Below are 26,914 nucleotides of genomic sequence, written 5' to 3'. Positions count from 1 at the left end.
GCCCCGCTCTGCAGGGGCTGACCTGTGAAGAGGGATGAGAGGCCCACAGGCAGAGAGCAAAGACTGTGTTTGAGAACAAGTCTAGAGTGTGACCTATGCACCCAGTCCCCATATAAATGGCATCACAGCTGGCATGATGAGACAGAGCCTGAACTGTCACCAGTTCAGGTCCTGAGAGTACTGGGGAGAATGTGGACCATCTCCAGAGGGATTGCATCCCCCTCAGGAGCTGCTTCCATCTCACACTGCCCAGACACTGAGAGAGTAGGAACAGTGAGGACTATGCTCAGAGACACAGTGAATCCAAACATGAATGCTTTAAAAATGTAGTGCTGAGCGTTCACCATAACCATGGCTTTCTTCTCACCTCCATGTGGATATCTCTGCCTGGGAACTTGCTAGAGATACAAGACTCAACCCATTAGAGACCCCTGCAATCCCCCATACTCCCTCTTCTTCATCTGCTTCCCTTTCTAGCTGCCAGAGGCCTGAACACTCCTTGCTCTTCTTTCCCAAAACAGAAGAGGAGACATCACCTGCCAGGACAGATGTGGAGAAGGGAGAGACCTGAACCATTTCTTGCTGTTGCATTGTCAGCTTCTCCCTCCAGAAATGGGCTGTTTCTTTTTCTGCTTGCTGCGGCTGACCCCTTCCCTGCCTCTAGGATGCTTTTGGTGTTTCACAGATGGGAAATGCCAAGCACCTGGCCACAGAAATGCTGGGAGGCAGCAGCCAGCAGCACAGCTCTGCCCAAGCACTGCTGGTCATAATGCTCTTGGGAAATAGCTGCTCCCTGCTCCAATCCAAGCAAAAGTTCCCAATGTTTTATGTTCCTGCCCTGGAGTGTGGTGGTACCAGGGGACATGTGCTGTGTGCTCCCCAAGCACCCATTTTTGAGGACTACACCTCCTCAGTACTGCCATGCTACTTGCTCAGAGGAGATGATCTCCCCCTTTCCCCAAGGCCGGAACTCCATCTTCTCCTCCAGCTGCAGGGACTAAAAGAGAGTAGGACACACTTTGGGAGCTTTCCCTGGGCAACCTCTCTACCTGCTCTCCTTCCACCAGCTGCACCTTTTCCTTCCCTTCATTCAGTGCCACATCAGCTGCTTTGTCGGCATGGGCAGAATAAACAAGTAGAGGTTATGGACAGCATGGCCCAGACCTCTGCAGAAACTTCTGAACCAGCTGGGGCACTCCAGTGCTCCCCATGTTTCCAGGATTCCACGGAGCAGGCACTGGGCAGACAGAGCTCTGTACAGCTGTGCTTTTGTCTGCATCCTGAATATGATGGACCCCAGTTAAGTGTGCCTCTGGGAGTCTCGGGTGTTCTTTGCAGGGTCACATCACATTCAAGCAACTCCCAGCCTTTGTTCTCCATGTGGAGATCCACCAGATGTGGGAGCAGCTGAGCTCCACACAAATTCCAGGCACTGGCACCAGCATAGTCACTTCTATGCTGATGGATCTGGAGGTTGTAAGGTGCCAAAAGTGTCTGATCTGTGTGAGGTCCCCTCCTGGGATAATGGCCGATCCCCAGGATGATCTGCAGATTTTAAAGGCACTGATTCCCAGGGGAAAGCTAACCTGGAAACTACTGATCACTAGAAGTATGCTGACCTGGAAGGCACTGAAGCCAGAGAGGACGCTGACTTGGAAGCTGCTGATTGCCAGTGGAGTGCTGGAGATCCCAGTCCGGAGGGCACTGATCCCCAGGAGGAGACTGACCTGGAAGAGAGATACCTGGGAGGATCCCAATCTGGAAGATCACCAATCCCCAGGGTTTTGCTGATCTGAAAGGCGCCATTTATCCAGAACATGGTGCTTTTTTCCCTACTGCAGGGCACTTCTTCCAGCTCCCCACTTACACTGGGCAGCAGCTCGGCCAGGGATCCTCTCCAAGGGCTTGGGCTAGGTATCCACACTCAGGCAAGCATCTATGTCTGGCGGCAAAGAGCCTGGCGAGCTGCCCGGAGGAAGCTGAACTAATTCCAATTTCCCTCCGCCTCGGAACGCCCAGCTGGGACCTGTTGCCCAGCTATGGGCAAGGGGGCTACTGCCAAAATAACCACAAGCTGCGTCCTTCTGCGGGCGAGATACACAGACTCTGTTTTCCCACTAGATGGCAAACATTGCCTTCAAAAAAAGCCTTCGGAGACATTGTGTCCATCCCTCTGAGAGGAAGCTGAGAAAACGCTAAGGGAAAAGCCCTGGGGGTGACAGGCCTGAGGCTTCTTCAGCGTTGGGCTGGGCGTAGCGGGGACCCCGGCATGCTCCTCATATTGCTTTTTCTGTCATTGCTGAAATGGTTTTCCTTTCCCACCTGCCTGGTTTCTCCCTGGTCCGGGAAGACCCACCCGTTGCCCTGTGCTGGTGGAACTGAGCACCCTGGGCTTGCAGGAGAGGAATCTGGTTAACCGTGGGTAGCACCTTGAACTTCCACAGCCAGAGTGTGAAGCCCAGAAGCTTTTCTGGGAATTAATTACGTTGTGGTTTGCGAACCAAATGAGTGTTCATTCCTCTCTGCAAGTGCCCAGGTCCACAGGCGAGCCATTATGCTGCGTGTAAATAAAGGAGGCAAGGATGAAGGCTGTGCATGAGGATGTGCACACTTGTCTGAGGTCTTCTACCAGCTCAGAAGTATTTCCAGGATTGTTTAAGTTTTAATTCAGGCCCAGATTTTTTCATGGTCTCTGTATTATCCTTGTGCAGATGTTTCCTGAGTGTTTGCTGCTGGCCCTCACATTGATGCAATATTGCTGTGTGGTTAAACACGATGTGTCATAGCTAATGAAGGAGCTAACTGTGGATGGTAAATGTTTAATATGGACAAATCAAGCCAATTAGGGAATATCAAGAAAAAAGTGTGTCATCTCAGCTGTGTCTGTCCTGTGTGGAGGAGAGGTTCTGTGGAAGGGTAAAACCCCTGCCACTGCAGGATGAGCAGCTCCTAATACAAGCCAAGTGTAAAGGTGCTGGATGCAGATTTTCCTGCAGACCTCCAGTCCACCCTGTGGGTACCTTCACCTGTGGGACAAGGACAGTTTTTTTCAGAACAAGACTTTGTTTCTGGAATGCAGACCTCTGGTTGGCTGGAGGGGATGGCAGCCGTCTCCAGTGCCGAGCTGCCAAATGAGAAGTAGTAAATCATCTCACTTAAAACATTCCCTGCAGACCCCCAACAGGACTCTTGGCCATTCACAGCGTGCTGCCTGGTTTTGTGGCAAGCCTGTGGCTCAGCAGTGCTCAGAATGGCAGCCCCACACCAAGCATTAATTAAGTAATGGCAGCAGCTGTATTCCCTCCACTAAGCGCTCTGGAGCCCTGCTCCTCACAGCTTCCTCTGCCCTCCCTGCCTCAGTTTCCTCCTGGGCACATTGTTTGGTATCATTTACACTTGGCTTAGAAGGATCCTTCTGGTGTCCAGGCCACTTCCTTCAGGAAGAGATCATTGCCTATTCTTCCACGAGGGCTGGCAACTCCCTCACAAAGCTATTTATAGTCACAGAGAAAACTCTGGAAAATGAAAGTAGTAATGTGTCTGGAGAATAAAACTGAGAGAGCTGTTGGTAGCCAGTCTGCAGCCTGTGGCTCAGGGCAGCAAGCCAGGGATGGATCGTGACAAGCCAAGCAGGTAGAAAGCCATTCTGGCCCTTTCCAGCTGGGATCCTTGCCAACCCTTGTATGTGCTGACGCCTGGGGACAACAGGGACAGCAGTGACAACATGGATGGTGTGGGCTCTGGTGCAGCACCCCTGTGGCTTGAGGCTTCCCCATCCCTTGGTGAAACTCACAGCTTCTGCAGGTAGCAGAGCAGAAGGTAAGCACAGATGTGGGTGCTTCACTCCTGAAGTTGAGATTTTCAGTCCAGGAGGATTTGACCTCTTGACCCAAGGACATCAAGGAATGGACAAGTCCCCATATCTGGGGCTGTTGTATCTTTGCCTTGATGTGTGCCTGATTCCAGCTTTCCAGTCCAGACCCTGGGAGTGGTTCTGTGCCTTCTCTGTAGGCTCAGAGTTCTGGGGGTGGTTTCCATCGAACAAATGCTTCCTGCCTCTGCATGACATCTCTAATTGGTGACAGACTGCCATGGGCAGCCACCCTCCCATCACCCAGTCTTACTTTAGGCCTCGTCTCAGACCCCTGGAGGCTGGGCCCTGTCAGGAGTGGTCTCAACCAGCAAACCAGGGGTTGAAGCAAACTGGGAGCCATGTTCTCTCCCATCTGCAGCAGGGTGACACCATCCACATCCCTCAGCTCATGGTGCCTGGTGAGAAAATCCTCTAAGCATGGGGCTGGCAATGCTTCAGAAAGTCTGGTAGAGCTGTGCCGAGTTACTTTAGGTAAGGACCTGCACCTCTCTCCCATGGCATGATGTTTTGGCGTGATGTGGGGCACTGGTGGCAGACTCAGAGAGGCTGCAGGGGACTGTGAAGCTGGGCCCTTTGTGCTTGTTCAGAAGCTCCAGCAGATGATAGATGAGAGGCATGAGCAAACAAGATAGCTGAAGGAGCTGGAGAAATGCTTTTGCTGTGTGCAGAGCTGAGGGATGAGCCTGTCCAGACTCACGTGGCAGGGTAAAAGCAATAAGCCACCATGGCACTTTGAGAGCCCCAGCAGAATCATCATGCAGAAACCAACATCCAGGCCCACACAGAGAGGAGCAAGGACACTCCAGCTACATTTGCACTACGAAACCAGCTCTGCTAAGGACTGCTTTCTGGTTGGGCATGTTGCCTGCCTTTGGGGTTAGGCTAGCTGACCTGGGCCAAAACGTGCCGGAAATGATGCTCAGAGTGTTCCAGCACAAGGGGGCATTTGCTTCAGTTGCTGTCACCTGTGAAGCCAGCCCTGATGCCCTGCAGTGGGCACCACTCTGTCCTCAGGGGCACTGGGACAGTCAAGAAGGTCAGACTCCTGCCTGTAGCCTGGCCAAGGAGAACTGCTGAGTTTGGGGGCCCACTGGAAGGACAGATGGAAGGAAGCACAGTACAATTTGTGTGCCACCATTGCTGGGAGGGCAGCCTGCTGCTGCCCAGCAGGAGGGGAACCCAGCAGAAACCAAAGCCTCAATTGGAGGAAAGAGGAAAAAGTCAACGCTGTTGGTGTCTCAGATCCTGCAGCGGGTTAGTGGCCTTCCCTTCCTGCGGGATTTTTGCTGTTTGCTTATTCTTATTACATCAGCATAGGAGCTTGGCTCTGCTCCAGGGTCTAGTTCTGCAGAAAATAGCTTCTTTCTCTTCCTTTTTGCACCACAATCCTTTAAAAGCAGCAGGTCCTAAGCTGTGGCCTGAGGATCCCTGGTGAAGACCTGACAGGTGATCTACAGACCTATTTCACCTCTGCAGTGCTCCTTGCTTTGCGGGGCTGGAAATCTATAAAAGTGTTAGAACTGGGGTCTGGAGCCCAGAGGAAGTATACTGATGCCTGAAAGGTCGTGCTTTCATTTCTTCAGGAAGCCAGTCACTTCAAAGATAAAAACCAAAAAAGGATCTGCCACCTTCGCTGAACATCAGCTGCAAAGGGAAGCGCAGGTTCCTTCTGCACAGACTCCAGCACACCCCATGGTGACTGGTATTGTGATTCCCCTGGTACAATAATTCTGATACCCTTCCTCAAAGCATTTCTTGGATACAGAAAGTAAGAAAAGCCCCAAAAAGACAAGGAGACTAGCTGTCAGGGTGATGGGCAGCAGATGAAACCTCACAAAGTATGAGAAGGGGGCACTGCCCACCCAGCTGTGGGGTCTTGCTCCTGTCACACCAAGGGAAGCCCAGCCTCTTGGTATCTCTGGGATCTGGGCTGCTGATGTCTCCTATCTCTCCTGTGCTCCTCATTTTTGCCAAGAACAGCAAGGAGACAACAAGCTCCCCACTGCTCCTCTATTCGTGGCTCAGGCTGGGAGTGACAAAGTACCTCTCCAAGACACACAATCCATCAGCAGCAAAGGACAAATTACCATTGGCAGCACAGAAAGGGAGAGGATAAGACCAAAGTGTGGTGCTTGCAAGTGTCTCTGCAAGGAAATGAGCCTCCATTGTAGCACTGGGAGTATTTACTGAAATGTACACAGGGCTGTGTAATCTGCAAACCTGAGCAGACTGTAAAAAGGGGGAAAAGAGCCAAGTCCTCCCTTTATCATTTAGATTTACCTTCACTTGTTTTTTTCTTTGAAGACAGTTACCAGGCTAAGTTTTGTATCCTGTACCCAATAAAGATACGGAAAGCCGTTTAATCTACTGCTGTGTAATCAGCAGCTTATTTCACTGCAGAGGTAAATGACACTAGCATGAGACATTAGCTGTGCGCTGCTCGGAGCTCTCTAGAAAACATCCCTGATTAGCTGGGAAGTATTCACTGGCATGCACCTGGGGCAGGCTAAGCAGGCTAGCCTTACCCTATCCCTGGCTGCAAACCAGGTGGTTTTCAGTGTCCTTGCACAGGTACAGGGGGCCATGCAAAGCCTTGTGACACCATCCAAGTACACCAGGAAGGTGCCAGGAGGGATAAACCCAGCGAATGGCAGTATGGAATGTGCCTAGGGCTCTGATGTGATGTCAGCTCTGAACTGACACTGGCTTACAGGTACCAGCATGGGAACTTTGAAAAAGAGTAGCAGAGACCCACCAGGACGGAGATTTTGTCTTCTTCCTGTGCTCACTGTGTCCTGTGCAAGCTTTTTCACCATAAGCCATGGGCATATGTGCCTGTCACCCATGTCCAGCTCCCGCTGCCTGCCCGCAGCCACTGCTGGTGCTGGTGGGAGTTCGGCAGATGCCTTCTCCTTGCTCTGTGTTTGTGTGAGAAGGAAGTTATGGAGGACAAGGCTTGTGGACCCATCCTAGCACATCACAGACCCCTTGAGATGGGGTCTCTGGCAAAGACAAGCATTACATGACCAAAGCAGGGCTCCCTGGCCTGGAAGATTGTTAAGTGTTTTCCTGTGATATTAGGACAATAGGGAGGTAAAGAGAATGCTGAAGCATTTCCCCTGGCCCATGCCAGCACTCAGCACTCAGCACTTCAGTTCCTGTACATCAACAGGAGCATCAGCACTCAAGCACAGGATGTGCCAGCCATGTGTGCCTCTGCCAAAGAACTGTTACTCTTACAGGTGCTGTCCAGAGACTGAGACCTGCACTGGACCCTAAAGCCTTCACAGTCTTATCTAAAGAGACCAGGCACACAATGAATGGAAGAGTTATCTGCCACTCCTGTACACAGGGGAGGACAGTGGCTGACACACAGAGACCATGGCAGGGCTAAAGTTAAAGGATGAGCCTGTTGTCACTGAGGAGCAAAGTTCAGCAGGGTCATTCTCCCAAAACCCAGGTGTTCCTGGGCTCAGAGCTGCAGCTATGTTTGTCTGATAAGCTCTCTGACATAGACAGGGAGCAATCTGTTCTGCTAGGGCTGTTCCTCCACCTTTGAGCATGGTGGTGACAAGGGGCAATTTCCCCCAGCATCACCACAAACCCTCTTGTCCCTTCAGAAATGGTGTTTGGGATGCAGCAACAGCAGCCGCAAGAAATTTGGAGGAAGGGTAGGCATCTGTCAGAGCGGAGTCTTACTTTGTGCCCATCTCTGAGTCCTGTCATGTTCACCCCAAGCACCTCTGTCCACAGAAATCACTCTCCTTTTCAATAAAAGAAACCAAAACAACCAACAAACTGAATGAAACCAACAAACAGGAACCAAACCACAAAATCCTTGAAATATGCTGGAGTGACCCATCAGCATTTTTCAGTCAATAGTCAGCACAGATGTGTTTCAGGGTGATGTTTCTCTACTGCAAGGAACAGGAAGTACCCGTCAGTAGCATTTGTGAGTTCACATAAAACCAGCCCAACCTCGTGCATCATGTCCTGAGCTCTGGATGCCCTCAGGCAAAGTTCTCTCCAGCTTTTTTATCTCTGGTGCCAGTTTCTGTGGGTCTCCAGGATGCACTGCCACACACCCACAGCCTGGGATGGCTCTGTGTGACTGCTAGCCTTGGACTTTGCCTGCCTGAACAAAGACAAGAAGAGACCCAGTGGTGCCTTCCTTCTTCCCAGCAGGTGGCTGCCTTTTTCTGCTGGCCGGGATTTTTCAGGGAGTCAGGGACATTGGATTAAGCATTGCTAGAGCAGGGCATCCCGTAGCACAGGAGGTCAAAGGACCAGCACGCTCCATCCCAAGCAGCACTCACAACTCCTCTGTCTGCAGCCACTTCCTCAGGATGTGAGAAATGCTGGGTAGGTAAAGATCTCTTGGGGATGAAGGGCAGGGAAGAATCTCTGCTGGTACCCCTCAACCCAGCCCCCTGAAGGATGAGGAGTGCCTCAGCAAGCAGGATGCTTGGAAAGAGCAGCTGCCCCAGTACCCTGTGGGACTTGTCACAGGACACCAACAAGGAGGGTGAGAACAGGTTAATGAGCCTCTTTGATCATTCAGGAGAGTGGCAGTATATACCTCTTACAAGAAAGAAAGGATGTGAAAGGCATCATGTGAAATTTCACAGTGCAAAGGGTGAAGGAAACAACCCGAGAGCAGCAGTGCTGGGTCAGGAAAGAGGCTCTCTCACACTGTCTCTCTCTTCTCTTCTTCTCTGTCTCTTCTGTCTCAGTGGTAGCTGAGACTACTACTAGGTGCATAAGAGAAATCAGCAGACAGAGAGGAATCCAGAGTCATCCTTCCCTGCCAGCACCCAGGAGTCACCAGTGCAGCAGTTTCTCCAGGTGGAGCAAGTGTGGGAACCATATGTACTACCTGTGGTCACTTGTCCAGCCCCTGGCTGTGCCCCACCAGTACCCTGTGCTGCGAGTTCAATGGATTATCAACAGAGAGGAGTGTGAAAAGAGCACTGCTGTTGTTTTTAAACTTTGACCTGAACATTTCAGGGATGCACATGGAACAGGAGCCTTTGGGTTGACCCTGGCAATGTTGCAGTGGGCTGTGCAGAGGATGTTTCTGACCAAATTTGACTGGGGGTCCTGGGCCAGCCTCCCTGAAGAAGATGGAGGTTTTAAAAGGCCTTTAAGGATTCCAGGGGATCAGTGCACTTCTAATGCTGCAGGGGTAGCTTTATGAGAAGGGAGAGGAGCTCAGGGGCTCAGCAGCTTTCAATGCTGCCCAGTTTCTGATAGCTCCTTTCCAATAGTTTAGGAGTTTGGCTAACACAGTGGCTGTGCTTTCTTTTCCCATCCTTCTGACTGTTATTTTGATGACTCTTGCCTCTGTTTCCAGTAAGAAAGGATGCACAAGCAAGTCCTTCCTTAGCAGGGCATGGAGCCAGTCTGCCTTATCAGGCACAGAAGAGTCAGCCAGGGACTTCCCATTCCTTGATGCTGTGCCCCTTTAGGAATACCAGCCTAGTACATGCTTCAGAAACTTCCCTAGCTCCCCCTGTGCACTTTCAGCAGTTCTGTCCCAGAAGGCTTTAGCTTGACTTTTTTTGATGGCTTTTTCCTGTTCCTGATAAGCTTCTGCCTGGAAATCCTTGGACAGGGGTATCCCACAGGAAAAATGGGAAGGATTATGCTGTTCTGGAGTAGTACAGCCCCTTTGCTCCACAGGGAAGTTCTCAAAATCCCAGCCACTGTAGCCTTCTCCAGCAACCTTTGCAAGCAGCTGAGAAAAAGTCTCACTTTGGAATTTTGACATTCGGCTCCTTGCCTGTGCTGTCCCTGATGGCCCAAGCAAGCATCGCATGAAGCTGCAGACTCTCTTCACAACAGAGCTGTGCCAAGACTCCATCTGGCTGTCAAAGAAAGCCCATTGTAGCAGCTCCATATCTAATCCCTGCAGAACTACCTGCCCTCCACACTGATACACACTGTCCTGAACAGGAGAGCAGAAAGAGAAGGAGAAATGCTGAGCAGATTGAGGCTGTTCAGACTGGAAAGTACTGACCCAGAAGGCTTTTGTGTAAGTACAACCAGACACAGTCAATGAGGGGCAAGATCTGGACCAGGAGGAATTCCTTCCCAGAGTACACTGAAGGGGTTCTGGAAAGAGAGAGGGCAATGACCCTCTTGAAGACCAGCCAGAGTTCTTGTGAAAAAGCACCTCAGGGTCACATTCACGGGGGTAAATGCCCTACTGAAAGAAGTTGTTCCCTCCCTACCTTTGCCTGCCTGCAGCACAAGAAAGGCTGCAGCCTCAAAACTAGTGCTGCAAGTGAAGCAGAGCCCTCTGGAAAGCTGGAAGGTTCTGCTCATCATGGACTTGTCCCAGCTGCCAGCACTGCCCATGATGAATGGCCCCAGCATGTTCCAGCACACCACAGCCCCCCAGCATTTACTTTAGACAGCTGCAGCACAAGGAAGACAAATGAGATCCAGAGAAACCCAACCTTCTGTTGGCCCCCTTCGTCTCTATTTACATGTCTGTTTTCTCCTCCAAGGCCATGCATCTCCTTTGTTTAGGAGAGTGCCTGGCTTCTGATCCATCTGTTCCAGACGTTTTTTGCTTGAGTCCTTCCTTATTCCGCTAGAGCACTGAGCACAGACACTTGAAGGCCTGCTTTGATTAGAGCTCCCTTGACCCCAATGCTTCAGACTTTGCATCAACCCAAAACCATGGCCTCTGCTTGGCACTACCCTGGGGGCCAGGCAGTGCACATCTCCTGCCAGCCAAACTCTCACATCTGCCTCCCTCTCCAAATCTTGGAAACATCACAAGGGTGAGGATATACCATGAAGTGGAATGGTCTCCATTTCTCTGAGCTCTCCAGAGAGATGAAGGACCTACAAGGGCTTCCCCATCAACATGAGCCTGAGCTGTGCCCTCACTCCAAGCCGGGGCTGAGCCTCAGGGTGCTGGCCATACAGCCATCTGCTCCACCAGAGTATGTAGCAGCATGAGAGCTCTGTGGGGAACCCAGCCCTGCAAGGACAGGTGGTCTGGCAAGTGTTTGGCAAGATGGGAACAATGTGTTCTGCCAGCTATCTCTCCAGCTTCAAACCAGCCTTTATTTATCCCTGAGCAAGGCTGCACAGCTGCTTTCAAAAGGCGTTTGATGCTAAACTTGTTGACTTCACATTCACCCTGAAGAGCTCTTTTCTGTTATCTCTTTGAGTTGCTTTTTTTTTTCCTCAAGCCCAAACTCAAATTATGCTGGTGAAACAGGCCAAGCTTGCCAAGGCTCTCATCAGGAGCACCCTAGCATGTGTCCAAGATGGTGACAACAAGAGTGCTGGTTTTCACTTCTGATGGTTCACACTCTACTATTAGCACCGCACAGCCTGCTGCACTTCAAAGGTACTTCTAATGGAAGACACACAAGATCTGTTTCTTTCAGTGTGGCGTGGCAAGCTCTCCCCATGCTCCCAAGGCACCTTCATCATTTGGGCACCAGGTCAAATCCTGGATTTGCATGCAGGAACAATGGTTTCTTGTGACCACAGGCAGCCTCACATCAAGCACCCAACAATTAAATGGGAGCTTCAGATTGTAACTCCATGCTCCCTTCTCCACCTTTTAGAGAGATTCCCAAGGTCATGGGAAGTGAAAGACTTCATGTAGCCCTCAGAAATGTATCATAAGGCAGAGGAAGTCTACCTCACCTAGCAGGAACCTGGTAGGACAGTTTCACAGGGGGGAAAAAAGGATTAGGAAGGACTGCCTGGAGTCATCTAACCCATCTTGTGCTGAGCCAAAGCCAGCACTTCTTCCAGTTTTCTGACAAGCTCTGGTCTCACTGTAAAAGTTTCCAGCAGTGGACATGCAGCATTTCTTTATCTGCCTCTTCCTGCTAAATGGAATTTCCCCCAAAGTCCGACCCCTGTGGCTTCTTGACTTATCAGAATTAAACTCAGTACTTCTTTTCACTTTCTCTTTGCTATGTCCCTCTGTGCACTTGGAGACCATGTCATCCATTCCTGGAAGAAAGATTAAATCAAGTTCCTTCAGCCTGTTGTTCGAGGTCATATCATTCACACCTCTGATCAAGCTCACCACTGTACTCCACAACCCTCCCAAGTGGGTGCACACCTTTCCAGAGACCAGCTGTCCCATCTGGGACCACGTCTCCCATTGAGACTGATTTTTATAATTCATGTCCTATAGGATCATTCATGAGTGATGTCCAAAATCCTCACTAAAGAAATCTCAGAGATAAATCAAGCAGCCACCCTTGCTGAAAAGGGACAGCAGCTGGATGCAGTGACAGCAAGATGCAGGACATGAGGACATGTATCCCTTTTTCCTCATCCCAACACAACCCCCATTTCTCCTATTAGCACTGCACCAGCTGCCAAGTTGGGCTGGAGACCTGAGCACCTCTTGGTGTGAGGCTGACTCACAAATGGCTCTTTGTGGTGATGTTTTGCTTCAGTCTGCAGTAACTCAGTTTTAAACACCAGCTCTACAGTACACAGGCATGGCAGGAGATGCTACTTTTTGCAACAAACCACCTGTGCTGGATTTACTGGCAGCAGGGCTAGTGTGTAGTTTAGTTGGAATCCAGGTCAAGGTAGAGAGAGCATTCCTGTTTGTCTGTCAAGCTGCAGAATATGTCTACTGCCCCAAGTGTCTGCACTGGGATGGGGGGCAAAGCAGTGCAAACAGGACAGAGCCTGCCCACCCGAAGTGAGAAGTGTTGAGCTGAGTGACAGCAGCTCCAGGACCTGCTGCCCTCCTGAAGCCAACTGAATGCCACAGGCTCAGCAAAGATCCATTGCACAGTGCAGACACAACCTTCAGAAATAGCTAGGCTCCACACAGCAGATATCATCCCTGCTTTCACCCCAGGCAGACCTGTTGTCTCTGACACTGGGAATTCCCTGGGGTAGCTGTCCTTGGCAGGGTCAGAGAACAATGCAGTGCCTGGGAAATGAAACCAAGCACTGTGAGAAGAGGCTGAATCTGTAGCTGTAGCGTATCTGGGACACTTCTGCTTTTGTTCTTTGCAGAACAGTGGCTGTCATCCATCACCATAAACACACACTGGTGCCTTTCCAAAAGCTGTGTCATAAATAAAAAAGGTGGGAAACTATATATTGCAGGTACTTTCAAGGAAAGCACTTGATTTATTTACCAAAGACCACCTCAGCAGCTCACATTTCTGGAGAATTGTCCCTCCCACAGAGAGCAGAAAGTCACAGCTTGAAAATTTAAACAGGATTAAGGAGTGTCCAAGTAAACAGAATTGTGAGCTTGCAGTGCACATCTCAGCAGAGAAGGGGTTTTCCCAGCCATAACATCTGCAAGAAACAAAATGTTGCTTTCTGTGGGAAAGTGGGGAAGAATTAGATATCTTTGGAGCAAGAAAGAACTAAAGGCTGCAGCAGGTGAACCTCCAAAGCCAGAAAGCTTGTGACACTCCACACCTTGCAAATCTGCATTGACACAGCTGGACAGGCACAGAATAGTCATGATGCCAGTAAAATACATCTAGGGCAGAAGGGTCCAAGGAAACTGGGCACACACTGGGCAGCACGGGGCCAAGCAGATAGAGTGAGACACCAGGATTAGAAGTTTGTGCTTGTTAGATCTAAAGAAAGAAGAGTCCCTGGGTCTGCCTTAGTATGAGCAATCTTCTGGCTTTTCCTTTTCACCACGGACAAGGAAAGATTTCTCATGCTCACAGGTATAATGCATCCCAGCCAGCCTCAGGCTGCACACCAATTTCACAAATCCATGAGAATGCCCAAAATCTTCTCATCTTTGTTTGGCCTATGGCTGCCCCTCTCATCCCAAACAGAGCTAACCAGATCTTTGCTAGCCCCCTCCAAGCCCATTCCTGCAATCTGAGCTGGTGGTGACCCCTCCCCTCAGTCTCTCACAGAAACAGTTCTTTTTTGCCCTGTATCCAGGCCGTTCTGCTGTGGTTGCAGAGCAACTGAGGAAAGAAGGGAGGATAGGTTTCCCTCAGCCTTCTGTGGCTGGGCACACAGTGTGGAGAGCAGAAGAAAGCTTTACCTAGAGGCACAGCTAAGCAGGAAAACAGGAGGGAGAGGTGGGGAGGACCACTGGAATGGCACTAAGCCTCCCATCACTGCCTGCTGCTTGTTCAGGAGGGACGGGTAACGGGTACTTTCCAGAGCGTTCTCTCAGCAGGTTACGTCTTCTCTTTGTTTGCCCTCCTGGTTTTGTCTTTATCTCCAGTTTTTAGTGCTTCTGTGCATAGAGAGAAGATGGGTGCATCTGAGTGCAGAGAGGATGGGTCCCCCCTCCCTTTCCACAGGGAGCCCTGGGACCTGGGTAGAGCTGTGCCTGTCTCATGGTTGAGCCTCCACTACAATGAGCTGCAGTTCCTGCTACTTCTAGAAACACAAAGCTAAGTCAAGTCTGGTCTAGGCACAAGGCTCTCCATATAAGACAGCTTCTGGACTCAATTTGATTCCAGGAGCTCAGGACAGGAAAAACACCCTGGTCTCATGCTCCAGTCCTGGGGATCAGATCATGGAGGTGCAGGCTGGGCAATGCCACCAGGCAGAGTTCAGCTGCAAGAGGAACATGGTGGGAATGGCACCAGCTCCTTTTTGGAACCACACAGCCTGGCTAAGGGTGCTGGCATCTGTCCACAAGACAAATCTCAGCAGAAACTGTCCAGACAAGCAGCAGTGGTGATGACATGCTGGAAATGAGGGGGGAGCAAGCAGGGGGCTGAGGATAAGAGATGCCAGTTCTGGATTCTCTCCATCATCCACACATGTTGTTTAGGCAAGAGCAAACAGTACAATGGAACAAGACTAAAGGGGCTTTTCCTCACCTGGCTTGCCACCCTTCCCAAACATCCACATGTCCCATCTCCTCATATAAACCTAGACAGGTCCCTGAGCCCCTGCCAGCTAATCTGGCGCTTGTGCCAAGGAAGAGCAGCCCCTTGCCTTGGCACCATGGGGTGGAAACCACCAGAATGGAGAACAACTGGCCCCTGCACTGGCAAATGTGCCCAGGGCATGTCCACACCTCCTGTTGACTCTTTTGCACCAGGGAGTCACATGAAGAAGCTGTGTGAGGGTTGTGAGAGGGGGAACAGCTCTTAGCCCCTGTGGTGCTGCTCACCTTACCTGTAGGTCCATGTGAGGAGGATGCAGCTGGTTCCTCCCAAGTCACTCCAGGACCAGCATGGGCAGCACATGGGGGATGCTGGTGACAGAAAAAGGCCCTGTACACCGTCTCTTTGGGAGCAAGGGACAAAAACAGTTCCAGCAAATACCCTTCCTGGAAAGGGTATGGTGGCACCAAGGGAGACCAACATAGCATTTCCCTCGGTGCCCTGCTTGCAGAGAAGCAAATGGGTGTTTTCTGCCATGGAACCTTCAATCCTACCTCCCAGATGGGTATGTCTGTGCCAGGTCAGACCCTGAGACCGCAGCAGATTGTGCCTGCTGTGTCTGGTGCCCCTTGAACTCAATCTGGGCAGCATCCAAGACTGCTTTCACCATGCCAGGCAGACACACAAGTGCTCTCATGGTCCCAGCTGTGAGTGCTGGCAGCCAGGGAGCGACCCGATGCCTGCCCAGTTTGCTTGCACAGATGCAGCCCTGTCCTTTCTCTCCTGCCTTGCTCACAGCCACCAAGAGAAGGGCTGTTTTGTTAGTTCCTTGTGAAGGCTTTGCAGTTATAGCACCTTGTTGCTCCACAACATGTGAAATACACGTCCCCAGGTTTGAATAAAGGGCTACAGGGGATTCAGCCAATGCTCCAGAACCAAAGAGATCTCTCCACGTAACTCCTGAGCTACTGAGGGTATGTCTGCATCATACTGCAATGGATTCTGGTCCTGCACCACCCACCCCCGAGGATGCAGTGAGGATAGGAAAAGAGTGAGGAAAACATGTCTGGAGAGAGAAAAGCAGGAGGAATTTTTTACTGAAACTAGCTTTGGGCTGGGAACTGAGGTTTTTGACACAGCAGTGACTAGCTTTCCCTAAGGAAAGTGGCTGCTTCCTCCTAAAGAGATCATTGACATTTTGAATCAGAGAAACTCACTCCCATAGTTTACTAAGCACTGAACCAGTCTGGTTTTTGACAGATTTCCAAGAGGAGCTGGGCTCTGGAGTGGGGGAAGACGCTGCTGCAGGGCTGGATGAGGGACAGGAGCCAGGACCATGTACCTGGTCTAGGACAGTATCTCTTCTTGTCCTCCCCTGGGGGGATAAGAGCAGCCCGCTGCCAGAGCTGGAATGTGGCTCACCATCCACTTGAGAACCACGGCAGGCAAGGACCTAGCAGGGATCTGTGGTGTGCAGCTGCATTGCTCTGAGGAGACCACATTTACTGTTCCCAGCAGAGATGAGAACCCCGGGCGTTGTAACCATGCTCTTACAGGCTGGTTGGCTAAGACATCCCTGAAACCCTCATCGAAATGAATTAACCTGCTTCCAGCATCCAAGAGATCAGTGTAAACCCCTTCTCCCTCATTTTCCCTGGTCCAGGACACTATTCTCCTTGTCCTGGCAGCCTGCAGCCAAGCATGAATCTAATCCACCCCAGGCTAAGCCCCTCTGGCAGTCCCTGGCCTTCACAGGTGAAACATAAACTTTAAGGGATTTAGAGATTTTAGAGGAGCTAAGATTTTAGTTAGAGATAAGCCTTACTAGAGTTAATTAAAATAAATGAGTAGGCCTTGATGAAGTTAAGAGTTAGTAGTTAACTAATTACTGATTGCTTGTCAACACAATGTTTAGTTAGCTGGGTTTATAATGGAGAATATAGAAACTGACAAATAGCTTTTAGGAACATAAGACAATTGTGGACCTCCTCTGTTCTGAAACCAATTGAAGACAAGGAGTGGGAGTTCTACCAAGGTTCATTTGTCATATTTGCATTGAAAAGGTAGAAAGGTCAGAATGAGGAAGACTTCATTTACTTCCTCATTTTGGGACCCCTCCCCATGAAAGGGACCACCGATCCATTTCAAGGAACAAACTACGCATACTTAATAGCTTTTGAAATGATTAGCATACGAAGCGATGAATGGGATGGACCAAATTATGAATACATACTTGTATTTTGGGTATTCAGTTCTTGGGTGGCTAAAAGGACTCTGTAATCATTTGAAGGGTGTGGTGTGTATTTGGGAGCTATCCCACACACTGCCCGGCGTCGCAATAAACATACACTTTCTAACTTTAAACTGTTAGAGAGTTTTTGTCCGTCACAGTTGGATATCGGTACTAGGTCAATATCCATATTTCTTTAATAAATCACAGGGACCTGCTCCAACTGCAGCAGCTCAGCCTCAGAGCAGATCCATGCCAAGCATCCTCCCCGTCCCCAGCCATGGCCCCCTCACAGGTCACTGAGCGAGCAGCAGGAAGGCTTCTGTCCAAGCCAGTACCAGTTATCTTCATTTCCCACTCACACTGTTTATCTTGGCCCCTCTTCCCATACCAGCCTTCTTTCTCTTCCTTCTTCTGCCCAGGATTGAATTGCTGGGGCTGTCACTATAATTAATGGTCTGGGACAGAGCTGGGGCTCTGTGAGAGTCACACTCAGAGACATCCAAGCCCGAGGCATTGTGTGTGCTCATACCAAGGAGGAGGACCCTAGAGGGGAGAACAACTGAAAGAGAAACAAGACACCAGCTGAGTGAGACAGGTGACCAGGAGAGAAGAAGGGACAGGATTAAGCTTGGATTCAAGAGGTGTCAGCACAAAGCCATCAGGTACTTGGGCACTCCCTGGCTTGGACAGCCCAGCCACTGCACCACTGTGGATGCCATCCCCTGAGGGCTGTTCCCTTGCCTTCAGGAATAGTTCTGGACCGTCTCGCTCCCAACCTGTGCCCAGACATGCTGACTAGCACCAAACCCGAGTAGCTGAATGATGCAGACAGTCACACAGTAGTGCTTGGGAGGAGAGGATGGTGCCTGCCTGTTGGACACACAAATGCTTCAGCTGGACAGAACAGCTTCGTTCAAACATCACATGGCCTGGACAAAAGGGGACAAAAGGACACTTTGAGACAGCAAGACCTTATTCAGAGTGCACAGGAGACCTGAGGCTCAGGAGGAAAATGGCCATAGACTCTCAGCTTACTGTTGATGAGTGCCAGGAGCTGGGGGGCTGCCATCTGTGCCTTATCCATGGATGTGCCCAGGAGTAGGTGTCTTCAGCAGCCTCCATTGCCCCAAAAGCTTATCCTTCCACTCACCTGCACCCCAGCCACCAGCAAGTACTGACCTGCCAGAGTAATCAACCACACTGTGCCTCAATTTCCCTTTACTGCAAGGACAAACCTCCCATTCCTGCAGCACTTCTTCCATGTCCTCTGCTCCTGTGGAAGCTGAGAGCTGGGGAGCTCCAACCCAGCATCTGCATTGGCAGGACTGTAGCGTTTGGGGCTGGATGGTGCAATACTGGCATGCTCCCTCCTACCCCATCTCTGCACACCTGTAGCCTGGCTGAGCAGTGCAGAGCAGGGGGCCTGTTCTGCCACAGTGCTGAGGGATTCCCAGGAGAGACCTGCAGCCCAGCTGCTGTGTCACTCATCACCAAGAACCATCCTTCCTTCTCCCCACACCCCAGCACAGCCCCCTTGCCATTGCAGCACAGTAGGCAATGCTGTCTGCTCACGACACACTCCATGCTGGCTTTCAGGTTCAAACATGAGGCACAATAACTACCTGCTGGCTTTTCTTTTTATTTAACAAAATCACAGCACAATAAGAAAAGACAGTAAAGAAGAGACATACACATGGAATTGTTGCAATTAAGAGATCTAGCAGCAAATAACCTGAGAGCAGCACAACCTCCAGGCATGGGCATGGGGCAGGGCTGGACAGTGATGTCAGGCTGAGGGACTGAGAAAGGGTGGAATATCCCAGAGAAGAGCAGGGGCTAAGGGCCACATCTCTGCCTGCTCCACATTAGTGACTCTATTTCTACCTTTGCAAGTAAGGGCTGGAGGGAAACAGTGCAGGGAATTCAGGAGTGAGAGAGGAACCACATCAGCTACACATTTTCTGAGGGCATCTGGGTTGTGCTTAGCAAGGATCAGTACAATGTATGGCCATTGTGGAACATCTCTATCACTCCCCTCCAGCCCCACACTGTTCTATGCTGGCAGCCCTTCCCAGGGATGTAGAAGGACTCTAGGTTGGGTCTGACAATGGAAACCAAAGGGATCAGACTATAGCTGGAGATCACAACTGCTGTGTTGATGGGAAGCCTGAGAGTAGACAGATCAGTCCATCAAACAACTTATAGGCTGCAAAGGTGATGGAGTCCAGCAGCCCCTGGCTCAGTCTGACAGGGTCACATTGGAGGCAGAGGGAAAAAGACAGAGCAGGCAGGGTTCTACTCAGTCCCATACACTGGCATGAGTCTCAGGGAAGGTCAGCCCTGAGGCTGGAGGTGGAAGCAGGTTGGCTCTATTAGCATCAGATTCACAGCTGGGAGATGGTCCCCTCCAGCTGTTGGGACCAGCCATTGCTTCTTCAGGACCTACTTGCCCTGTGGAAATTAAAAACCCAGCTGATACTAGTATACTCCTTGGGGTATGAGCTTCCCCAGGGTCCCTTCCTCCGCTGGACAAGCCATGGTAATGAAGGATCTGTCAGGGCTTGTAAAGCACCCACCAAGCTCATCATAAGCCCTATCCATGAAGATACACAAGCAGCAAACTCCAAGCTTGCAGGGCAGAAGTAAAAAGGGATTTTGCTCTCTGGGCCATTTGCCATGGCACACACACCAGGCTCAGACAAGAGTCACACTGAGTAGACAAAAATTCCAGGGCTGCATTGATTTGGGGTGGAAGAGGGACTACCGAGGAGGCAGACTAGTCCCAGTTGGAGGTAGGAGGGATGGAGACCAAGACAAATTATCCATGACTCAGTAGAGCATGGCCCTGCTCTTCCCAGCAGCCCAGTCACAATGGGAAAAGCCTGTCTGGCAGTGGATAAACCCACCCCATGGGCTGATCTCATGCCTGGCTGAGAACAGGGATGGTTCTTACCCTCTTGGCAAAGCTGGCATCCAGCTTCTCTTGGAGACGAATCACCCACGGGGAATGGAGGGGTGCACAGAGGCGCTTGCCCTTTGTGGTGATGAATCTGCCAGGCCCATGAGGGAAAAAACCAAGATGTAGTGACAGGAACTCCATGGATGCTCAAGCACAGCTCAAGCTCTCACCCACTCCCTACCTCACTGCCCTCCCCCATCTCTGCCTGTAGATGACTTTCTTCCCTGGCTTTTGTCCCATGCTCTCCCCTCTCAGCTGCTTCCCCTCTCACTGAGCCTCTGGATCTCCACAATCTCTTCTGCAACTCTCCTTATTCCTCTGCCCTCAAATCCAGCTCAACGTTCATCTGCCATCCTACTCTGCCTTCCACCCTGCCTCTGTGCAAGGTCTATCCCTTGGCCATCACGAGCCTTGTCCCTCAGCCATCAGCACTTGGGCTCTTACACGGCAGCAGGGATGTCACAGCCATCCTGCACCAGCTGAAGCCAGTAATCCTGCACAATCCGCCGCGGGATGGGCACATCGCTTGTCCGCAGGCAGCAGTCGAGGACGTTGTTCCCGCCGTGCACTGGAGGAGGAACACACCATGCAGGCTGAGGCCAGCTGCACCTCTCCCAGCTTCTCCAGAGGGTGACGGGGCTGTGGCAGGATGGTGCCTGCAGGAATGCTATCACACACTGCCCTGGCTGGGCACACAGGCACCAGCTTTATTGCGCTCACACCCCAGTGCTGAGAGCCCTTTGCCTCCTTCTGACAGAAAGAAAAAGAGATGGGGAAGAGTAAACAGGCAGAAGGCAACCCTCCCGCATTCCAGCTTGCAAGGCAGGACACAGGGATCTTTATTTACCCTGCTTCAGGGTGCTGCAATACAGACATGCCTTTCCAAGGGGCTGGGGATGACTTCAGCTTTATTTACTGAAGCAATCACAGGTATGGCAGCTACCCCACCACCAGCCCACCCCACACGAATCATTCCTGTGACAGCTGAAGGACACAGCTGTCTGTGCTTCTCTGCAGGGAAGGAGATCCAGAGTCACCTGCCCAGCAAATCCTGTATTCACTGCTAACACATGACAAGGCTGGCAGCACCCACAGATGTCTGTACCCTCAGCAGCAAGGTGTGGTGCAACACTACAAGGCATCTGGACGTCCCAGCTCCCCATCACATATAGAGGCTCTGATGTCACCCACCCAGACAGCTGTGACCTGTGCAAATGCCATGTCCAACACCAACAGCCCCTCAAACATCAGCCCTGCCCTAACAGACACCTTCCCTCTGGCTCCCAGCCCTGCCACTGGTCTTCAGGCTGCCCTACACCACAGGGTGACAGGAATGTCACCTTGGTGGTGTCCTGGGGAGAATGGGACCAAGACAATCCCAGCCCTATGTGTGCAAGCTGGGCTAGGGCACTGGGAGGCAGGATTGCTCCATGGCCTTTCCCAAATACACCTTCCTTGCCCCAGAGCCCTGCAGACTTCTGTCTGAATTTTGGGCAGGACAGAGTCCCTGTGGGCAGGTTACAAGAAGACACAGGAGGGCTGTGAGGAAGCAGCAGCCATGTGTCCCTCTAAAAGTCTGCTGGAAATGCAAAAGAGAGAAGAAGCAGAATCCTCTCACTCCCCCAGGAAAGGCAGCCTGAGAAATCCCATCTTACCATCCAGGATACGTCCCAGCAACAAGAGACTGAAGCAGAGAAGATGCACCTGCGACATTTTGCCACTAAGTCTGGCAGAGGATGGGCTGGAGGCAATGGAGCTCCAGGCAGGAGAGGTGAGCTCTGCACAGCTTCCCTGTGCCCTGCTGCTGCTGCTCCCCACTGCTTATATAGCCTTCCAGCCCATGGCTTTCAGTTTCTTTTGGAGGCTGGGAGGTTGTAAAAAGAATTACAACAGGCTGGATTTTAATCTTTGAGCAGTTCCCGAATATCCCAGCAGCTGTTTCCCTGCAGCCAGCTGGTCTGTGGTCCCATAGCCAAACACTCTCTTGCCCTCTCTGCCAGCACTCAGGCCATAGGTGTTGCTGTTCAGGACCAGGCAGCTCCAGGGTCTTTTACCTTGTGAAAGCACCCCAGGGCCCTGGGATAGCACTTGGGGGGCTCTCACCCCACACATTTCCCAGTCTCTTCTCTGAGACATCTCTGGGATATTCACAATAAATATCATGTAGTCTCAACCCTCTGATGCTGTGGGGGGTAGAACTTGCCTCAACCCCATTTTTAGAGTGTATGTTGGTACTGGGGTGATGTCTGTCTCCCTTCCCAGAGTATCCCTGGCTGGTTGCTGAAGCCTGGCTTTCCCCCCATGCCTTTCTGAGTGCCTGCATGGGGGACATTTGAAGCTGGCAGAGAGAGGAGAGCCCAGTCAGAGCAGTCCACTCCAGGGCCAAGATCTCACAGGCCAAAAGACAACCTGATTTCCAGGTGTCCCAGAAAATGGGTTCTTGGCCAAAGGCAGCTACAGAATTTCCTGTAAACAGGTTTTCTCCATGGAAGAGCAGAAATCCCCCACGGAGGCTGTGTGCATAGCGCAGGGTGCCAGCAGCTTACCTGCTGAGTGGGCACTGCCAAGACCGAGGACCAGCACTCTCGCTTTGAATCTTCACAGGAGCACAGGGACAGGGGTTGTTTCTACTTGGTATGATGACTCACCACCATGCCAGTGCCAGTGCCACCTGCAGTGACGTCCCTTAAACCAGGCTGCTTCAGTCCCTTGTGGGAAGCAGAGAGCACCACGGTTGTACAGCACAGAGAAAGAATGATGGACGGCTCACTGCTGTCAGCATCTGCCTTGCAGAGAGTTGGAGATGCCAGAGTCAGGGTCTTCTCTGCAGGACCCAGGGTCAAGACAAATATAAAGGCATCAGATGCACCCAGATAAATTCCCACTGACAAAAGGAGAAATATTTTGCAACAGGGGTGAACAAACCCTGCAGCAGAGTCTCTATGCCTGCAGTTTTACCCTTGCTCCAGCTTCATACTGTCCTTGCACCTAAGTGAAGAGAAGTGTACAGACCCCTTCTGTGTGGACAAATATCCACCCGGGCACAAGGCACACAGCTGGAACCCAGGAACCTCAGTGAGTTTCTCTGCTTCTCTCAACAGCAGGAGAGGCTCTGCTCCTTCCCCACTCCATGCTAAAAAGCAAAAGGAGACTCCAGTCATGCCACCAGACATGGTGCTGCATCTTGACACTGGCACCAGCCTCATGTGTGTGGTGATCTCCTCCATCAGGAAAGCATTGCCTCTGGCTGCTCCTGTGCCCCAGCAAGCCAGCACTGTGGAGAAGGAATCAGGCGGGGGCTGGTGGGCAGGAGGAGTAGCACAAACAGGATGTGCCAGCTTAACTTCAGTCAGCACCTGCTGATACTCCCAAGCCAGCAAAAGTCGAGTTTAGGTGGTGGAGGATTAGTGTCCGTCATCAGCCCTGGGCTCCCCACAGGTTTGGGGATGTAGGCTAGTTCTGCAACCTGGTCTCTACTCAATCTCCTCAGGACACTGCCAGAGAGATGTCACAGCAGGGAGGATGACAGCTCCTGGTTGCTGGTGGCCAGAACTGCTGCCAGCCCAGAGCCAGCTCCTCGCTGAGAGAACGATGACCCACTCACAAGGGATGCTGAGTGGGCTGCCCAGCAAAAAACTCTCACCTCCTTGCATGTTCAGTGTGTTTGATAGATCTTGGAGCACAACCAAGGGCTGGCAAGGAGTGCTCAGAGTCCTGTGCTGTGGGACTCCATTCCAGGCAGTGCTGGGTCCTGCATCCCATCGCAAGCAGGTGTGTCCCCAGCCACCGCTTCCCTGGCACAAGGTTCTCCCACCTGCTGCCGCCTCCCAATTGGCTCTACACCAAAAGGAGCATGCTGAGTTGTGAATATATCCCTCTGGGACTAAACCTCTTAGCCACCTCTGGCTGCAGGGGACCCCCACCCCTTGAGCTGCCCACAGCCCCTGCCAAAAACATGGACAGGAAAGGGAAGGTTGTTCTTCCTCATGACAGTTGCCAGGGAGCCTTGTGGGTCAAAGCACAGCAGCTTCACACGCCTCTGCTCCCCAGGAAGAACACCAGAGTGAGGAAAGGGGCTTTCCAGTTGCATTGTGAAAGGGGAATGTGGTGGGTTTCCGCCCCCTCTTTCTGGGGTCAGTAAGATTTCTAAGAAAAGTGTGGTCATCTCTGAAGTGCATCCCTGTGACATTCAGTAAGGTCACCCATCCCCCTTGCAGGACTGAGCCTCAGGGACCAGAAGAGGTGGTGCAGATGGGGAAGACAGGGATCTTCAGGGTCCCAGGTCCCTAAAGTCACAAACAGGCAGGGGATTTGGTGGGGATGAGGAAAGAGCATTGTTCACACTGACTCATTTAAGCCTCTTCGCGAGCAATTAGGAGGCACTGGTGCTCCAGCCCGGAGGACATCACAGGATACAGGATGAAGCATCCATGAGCACTCACTCCTGCAGAAACCTCGATAATGAAGTTGTGAATTAAAGTGGAAATCAGAAGGGACTAATGATCCCTATGGGAAATCCAACCCATCAAAATGTAAATGGACCACGTGGGTATCACCTTCACCCCTGGGCTCTCCTCAGGGAGCACTGACCATTCTGCTGCCTTCCTGGAGACCTGACAGCCACACAAGCTGCCAGGACAGCTACTCCCCAGGCTGTCTGGTGATGATCTGCCTTCCACCTCTGAGCTATGGACCTGGAAAGGGCAAAGGGGGAATTTCAGCAAATTCCAGCTACAGCCAGTCCCTGGGTGTGGGATCTGGGCTGGCTACATTCATTTCATTGGGAAATACTGGGAAAGCACAGCAGCTGCTTCAATTCTGCTTGCAACACCCAGCTCCTGGCAGCCTCACAAAGCTCCCGTCACATTCCCAGTCCTGGTGCAGCACAAGGACTGATGCCACAGCAACCTATGGGGCTCAGGGCCCCACTGGATCTCCTCTAGCTGAGTGAACACAGCCAAACTGATTTAAATGGAGACAAGGGGGGAAAAATAGCAAGTCACAGTTTTGCCCAGAAGTAGCAAAGATGAACCTAAGGATCTGGTCCAGAAGGACTCAAAAGGTTCCAATTCCTGCTCTTTCTCTAATACTCACTGGCTTCAGTGTCACTGATGTTGAGGTCACCATGAGTGATGAGCAGCAGATCCAAAAACATCTTCAGCTGTGCCTTGCTGTACACACCTAGGCAAGCAACCATCTCCCAGAGTCCCTGCAACACTCATGTCCCTCAGCATCACCTTTGGGTTGCAGTTTCCCAGCCAGATGCTTCCTGTAAATAGCACCAAGATGGCAGTGGCCAGGTGGGATGCCCCCACTGCAGCCCTGACTCCCTGCCATCATTCTGCCTTTCCTCTCTGCAGCCCCTACAGGGATTTCAGAGGGGATGGCTGGGGCAGCTCAAAGACCTGTACAAAAAGCAGCCAATCAGAAATCTCCTTCACATACCCTGCATTGCTTGGCAGAGAAAGGTGCCCAGTGAGGCTGCACACCCAGTGCACCTATGGACAGATCTACAAGAATATGGGATAGAACAAACCCCTGGGGGCTGTCTCACTGCTCTATTGGCTCTCTGACAACGGGTGGGGAAGACTGTGAAGTTCTTGGTTTGTGGCAGCTCTGGGGTAGGGCTCACATTGGCCCCAACACAGGATATCCTCAGAGTAGAGCAGATGCTTTTTCACAGCTGAGGAGCAGGTCTGAAATAGGGAGACAAGGATGGGAGACAAGCTGAGGGACCTTGGGTTCTGGGGAAATGGAAGGAGGAATAACAGCATGAGACGCCCCAAAGCCAAGGGTCTTCCGACAGCAAAAGAGAAGGTGGGGGAAGGGGGACACTTGGGAGTTACATGTAGGCAACAAAAGGGTTGAAAGGAAGCACTGGGTTGTTCCCTCTAGGACAGCATGAATGCCAGGGGATGGCCAGGCCCGGGAAATACCTTGGGGCAGGAAAGGCAAGAGCCCCTGTTGCCCACCAGCCATTTTCTCACATCCTGTCTGCTCTCAAGACCTCAGGAGAGCAAAGTTGGTGGAGACAACATAAAAAAACACCTTGAAGCTTTGCTTGGAATCCAAAGCCCCTCTAACACCTGTGCAGCCCCAAAAGCAGCCCTTGGCCCCCACGACACTGCTGCAGCACAGCCCACTCCTGCTGCTGCTGGGCAAGGACCTGGGATGGAGGGATGGAGCTGGTGTGCCTATGTCCAGGTGAGCCTTGCTGGAGCTCCACCTGGCATCACAGCCCAAAGCACTTGGCTGTTGGCACAACCCTGGAGCATCGTCTGCACCAGCTAATCATTTGGCCTGGGCTCAAGACTTTCTTGGCTGCACTGAGTTTTCTATCTCGCCCGGCTGGTCTCTGCTGTCACTGAAGCCTTTCTGTTCCAGAGTGGCTGAGCTTTCCTAACTCTGCTCAGCTTGACATTGTTGCAACTTGGCTTCCTTCCCTGCAGACTGATTATATGTCTAGGTTTTTATAAATCCCTTGCCCACCTACTACTCCAGCACATGCTTCATCAGCACTGCCTTATGCAAACCTGGCACATAGCATCAGGTTTGCCCTGCCCAAGGGTACAGCTGTGTGAATTCCTTTCTGCTGCTTCACTGCTGCACTGCCTTAGACATTCTTCTTCACATCTCTTGTCCCAGCTGGGGTCTGTGGATTCAGCTCCTTTGTGAAGAAGAAATTCAGGTGCCCACTGAGTGCTGCAGGTTGCAGCTCACTACTTCTCGCAGGGAATCTCCTTGAAGGTGTTTGCCTGGTGCCATCTGGCTGTAGCAGCACTGTGACCACCTGTTTCACACCTGCCTCGAGAGACTCCCAGTAACCCTGCCACCTTGTCTTCCTGGAAAGCAGCATTCAGCAATAAATCTGGAAGGAGAGTGCAAATACCTGTGTGTGTACAGGCACAGGCACATGTGGGCTTACATTTGTGCATCTGTACCCGTGCTCATATGTGCCTTCCTGAGCAAGGGGCAAGCTCCCGTGTGCTTCCAGACCATGATTTTAGGTAAATTTT

At 51.5% G+C, this 26,914-nt stretch overlaps 1 protein-coding gene across 1 annotated transcript; it reads right to left on the bottom strand.

Annotated features, from left to right (window-relative positions):
• Nucleotides 1-910: 910 nt before the first annotated feature.
• CCL19 (C-C motif chemokine ligand 19) lies at nucleotides 911-25,095 on the bottom strand. The gene is made up of 6 exons (XM_054003997.1): nucleotides 24,993-25,095; nucleotides 21,554-21,715; nucleotides 20,343-20,466; nucleotides 19,893-19,989; nucleotides 1,620-1,742; nucleotides 911-997 (listed from the first exon to the last, which is right to left on the bottom strand). The coding sequence occupies exons 1-6, from the start codon at nucleotides 25,093-25,095 to the stop codon at nucleotides 911-913; spliced, it is 696 nt and encodes a 231-aa protein (XP_053859972.1).
• Nucleotides 25,096-26,914: the final 1,819 nt, after the last annotated feature.

This window comes from Vidua macroura, chromosome Z (genome assembly GCF_024509145.1).
Source record: "Vidua macroura isolate BioBank_ID:100142 chromosome Z, ASM2450914v1, whole genome shotgun sequence".
Lineage (NCBI taxonomy): Eukaryota > Metazoa > Chordata > Aves > Passeriformes > Viduidae > Vidua > Vidua macroura.
The sequence above is the reverse complement of the archived record's forward strand: the minus strand, read 5'-3'. Positions and strand labels throughout refer to the sequence as shown.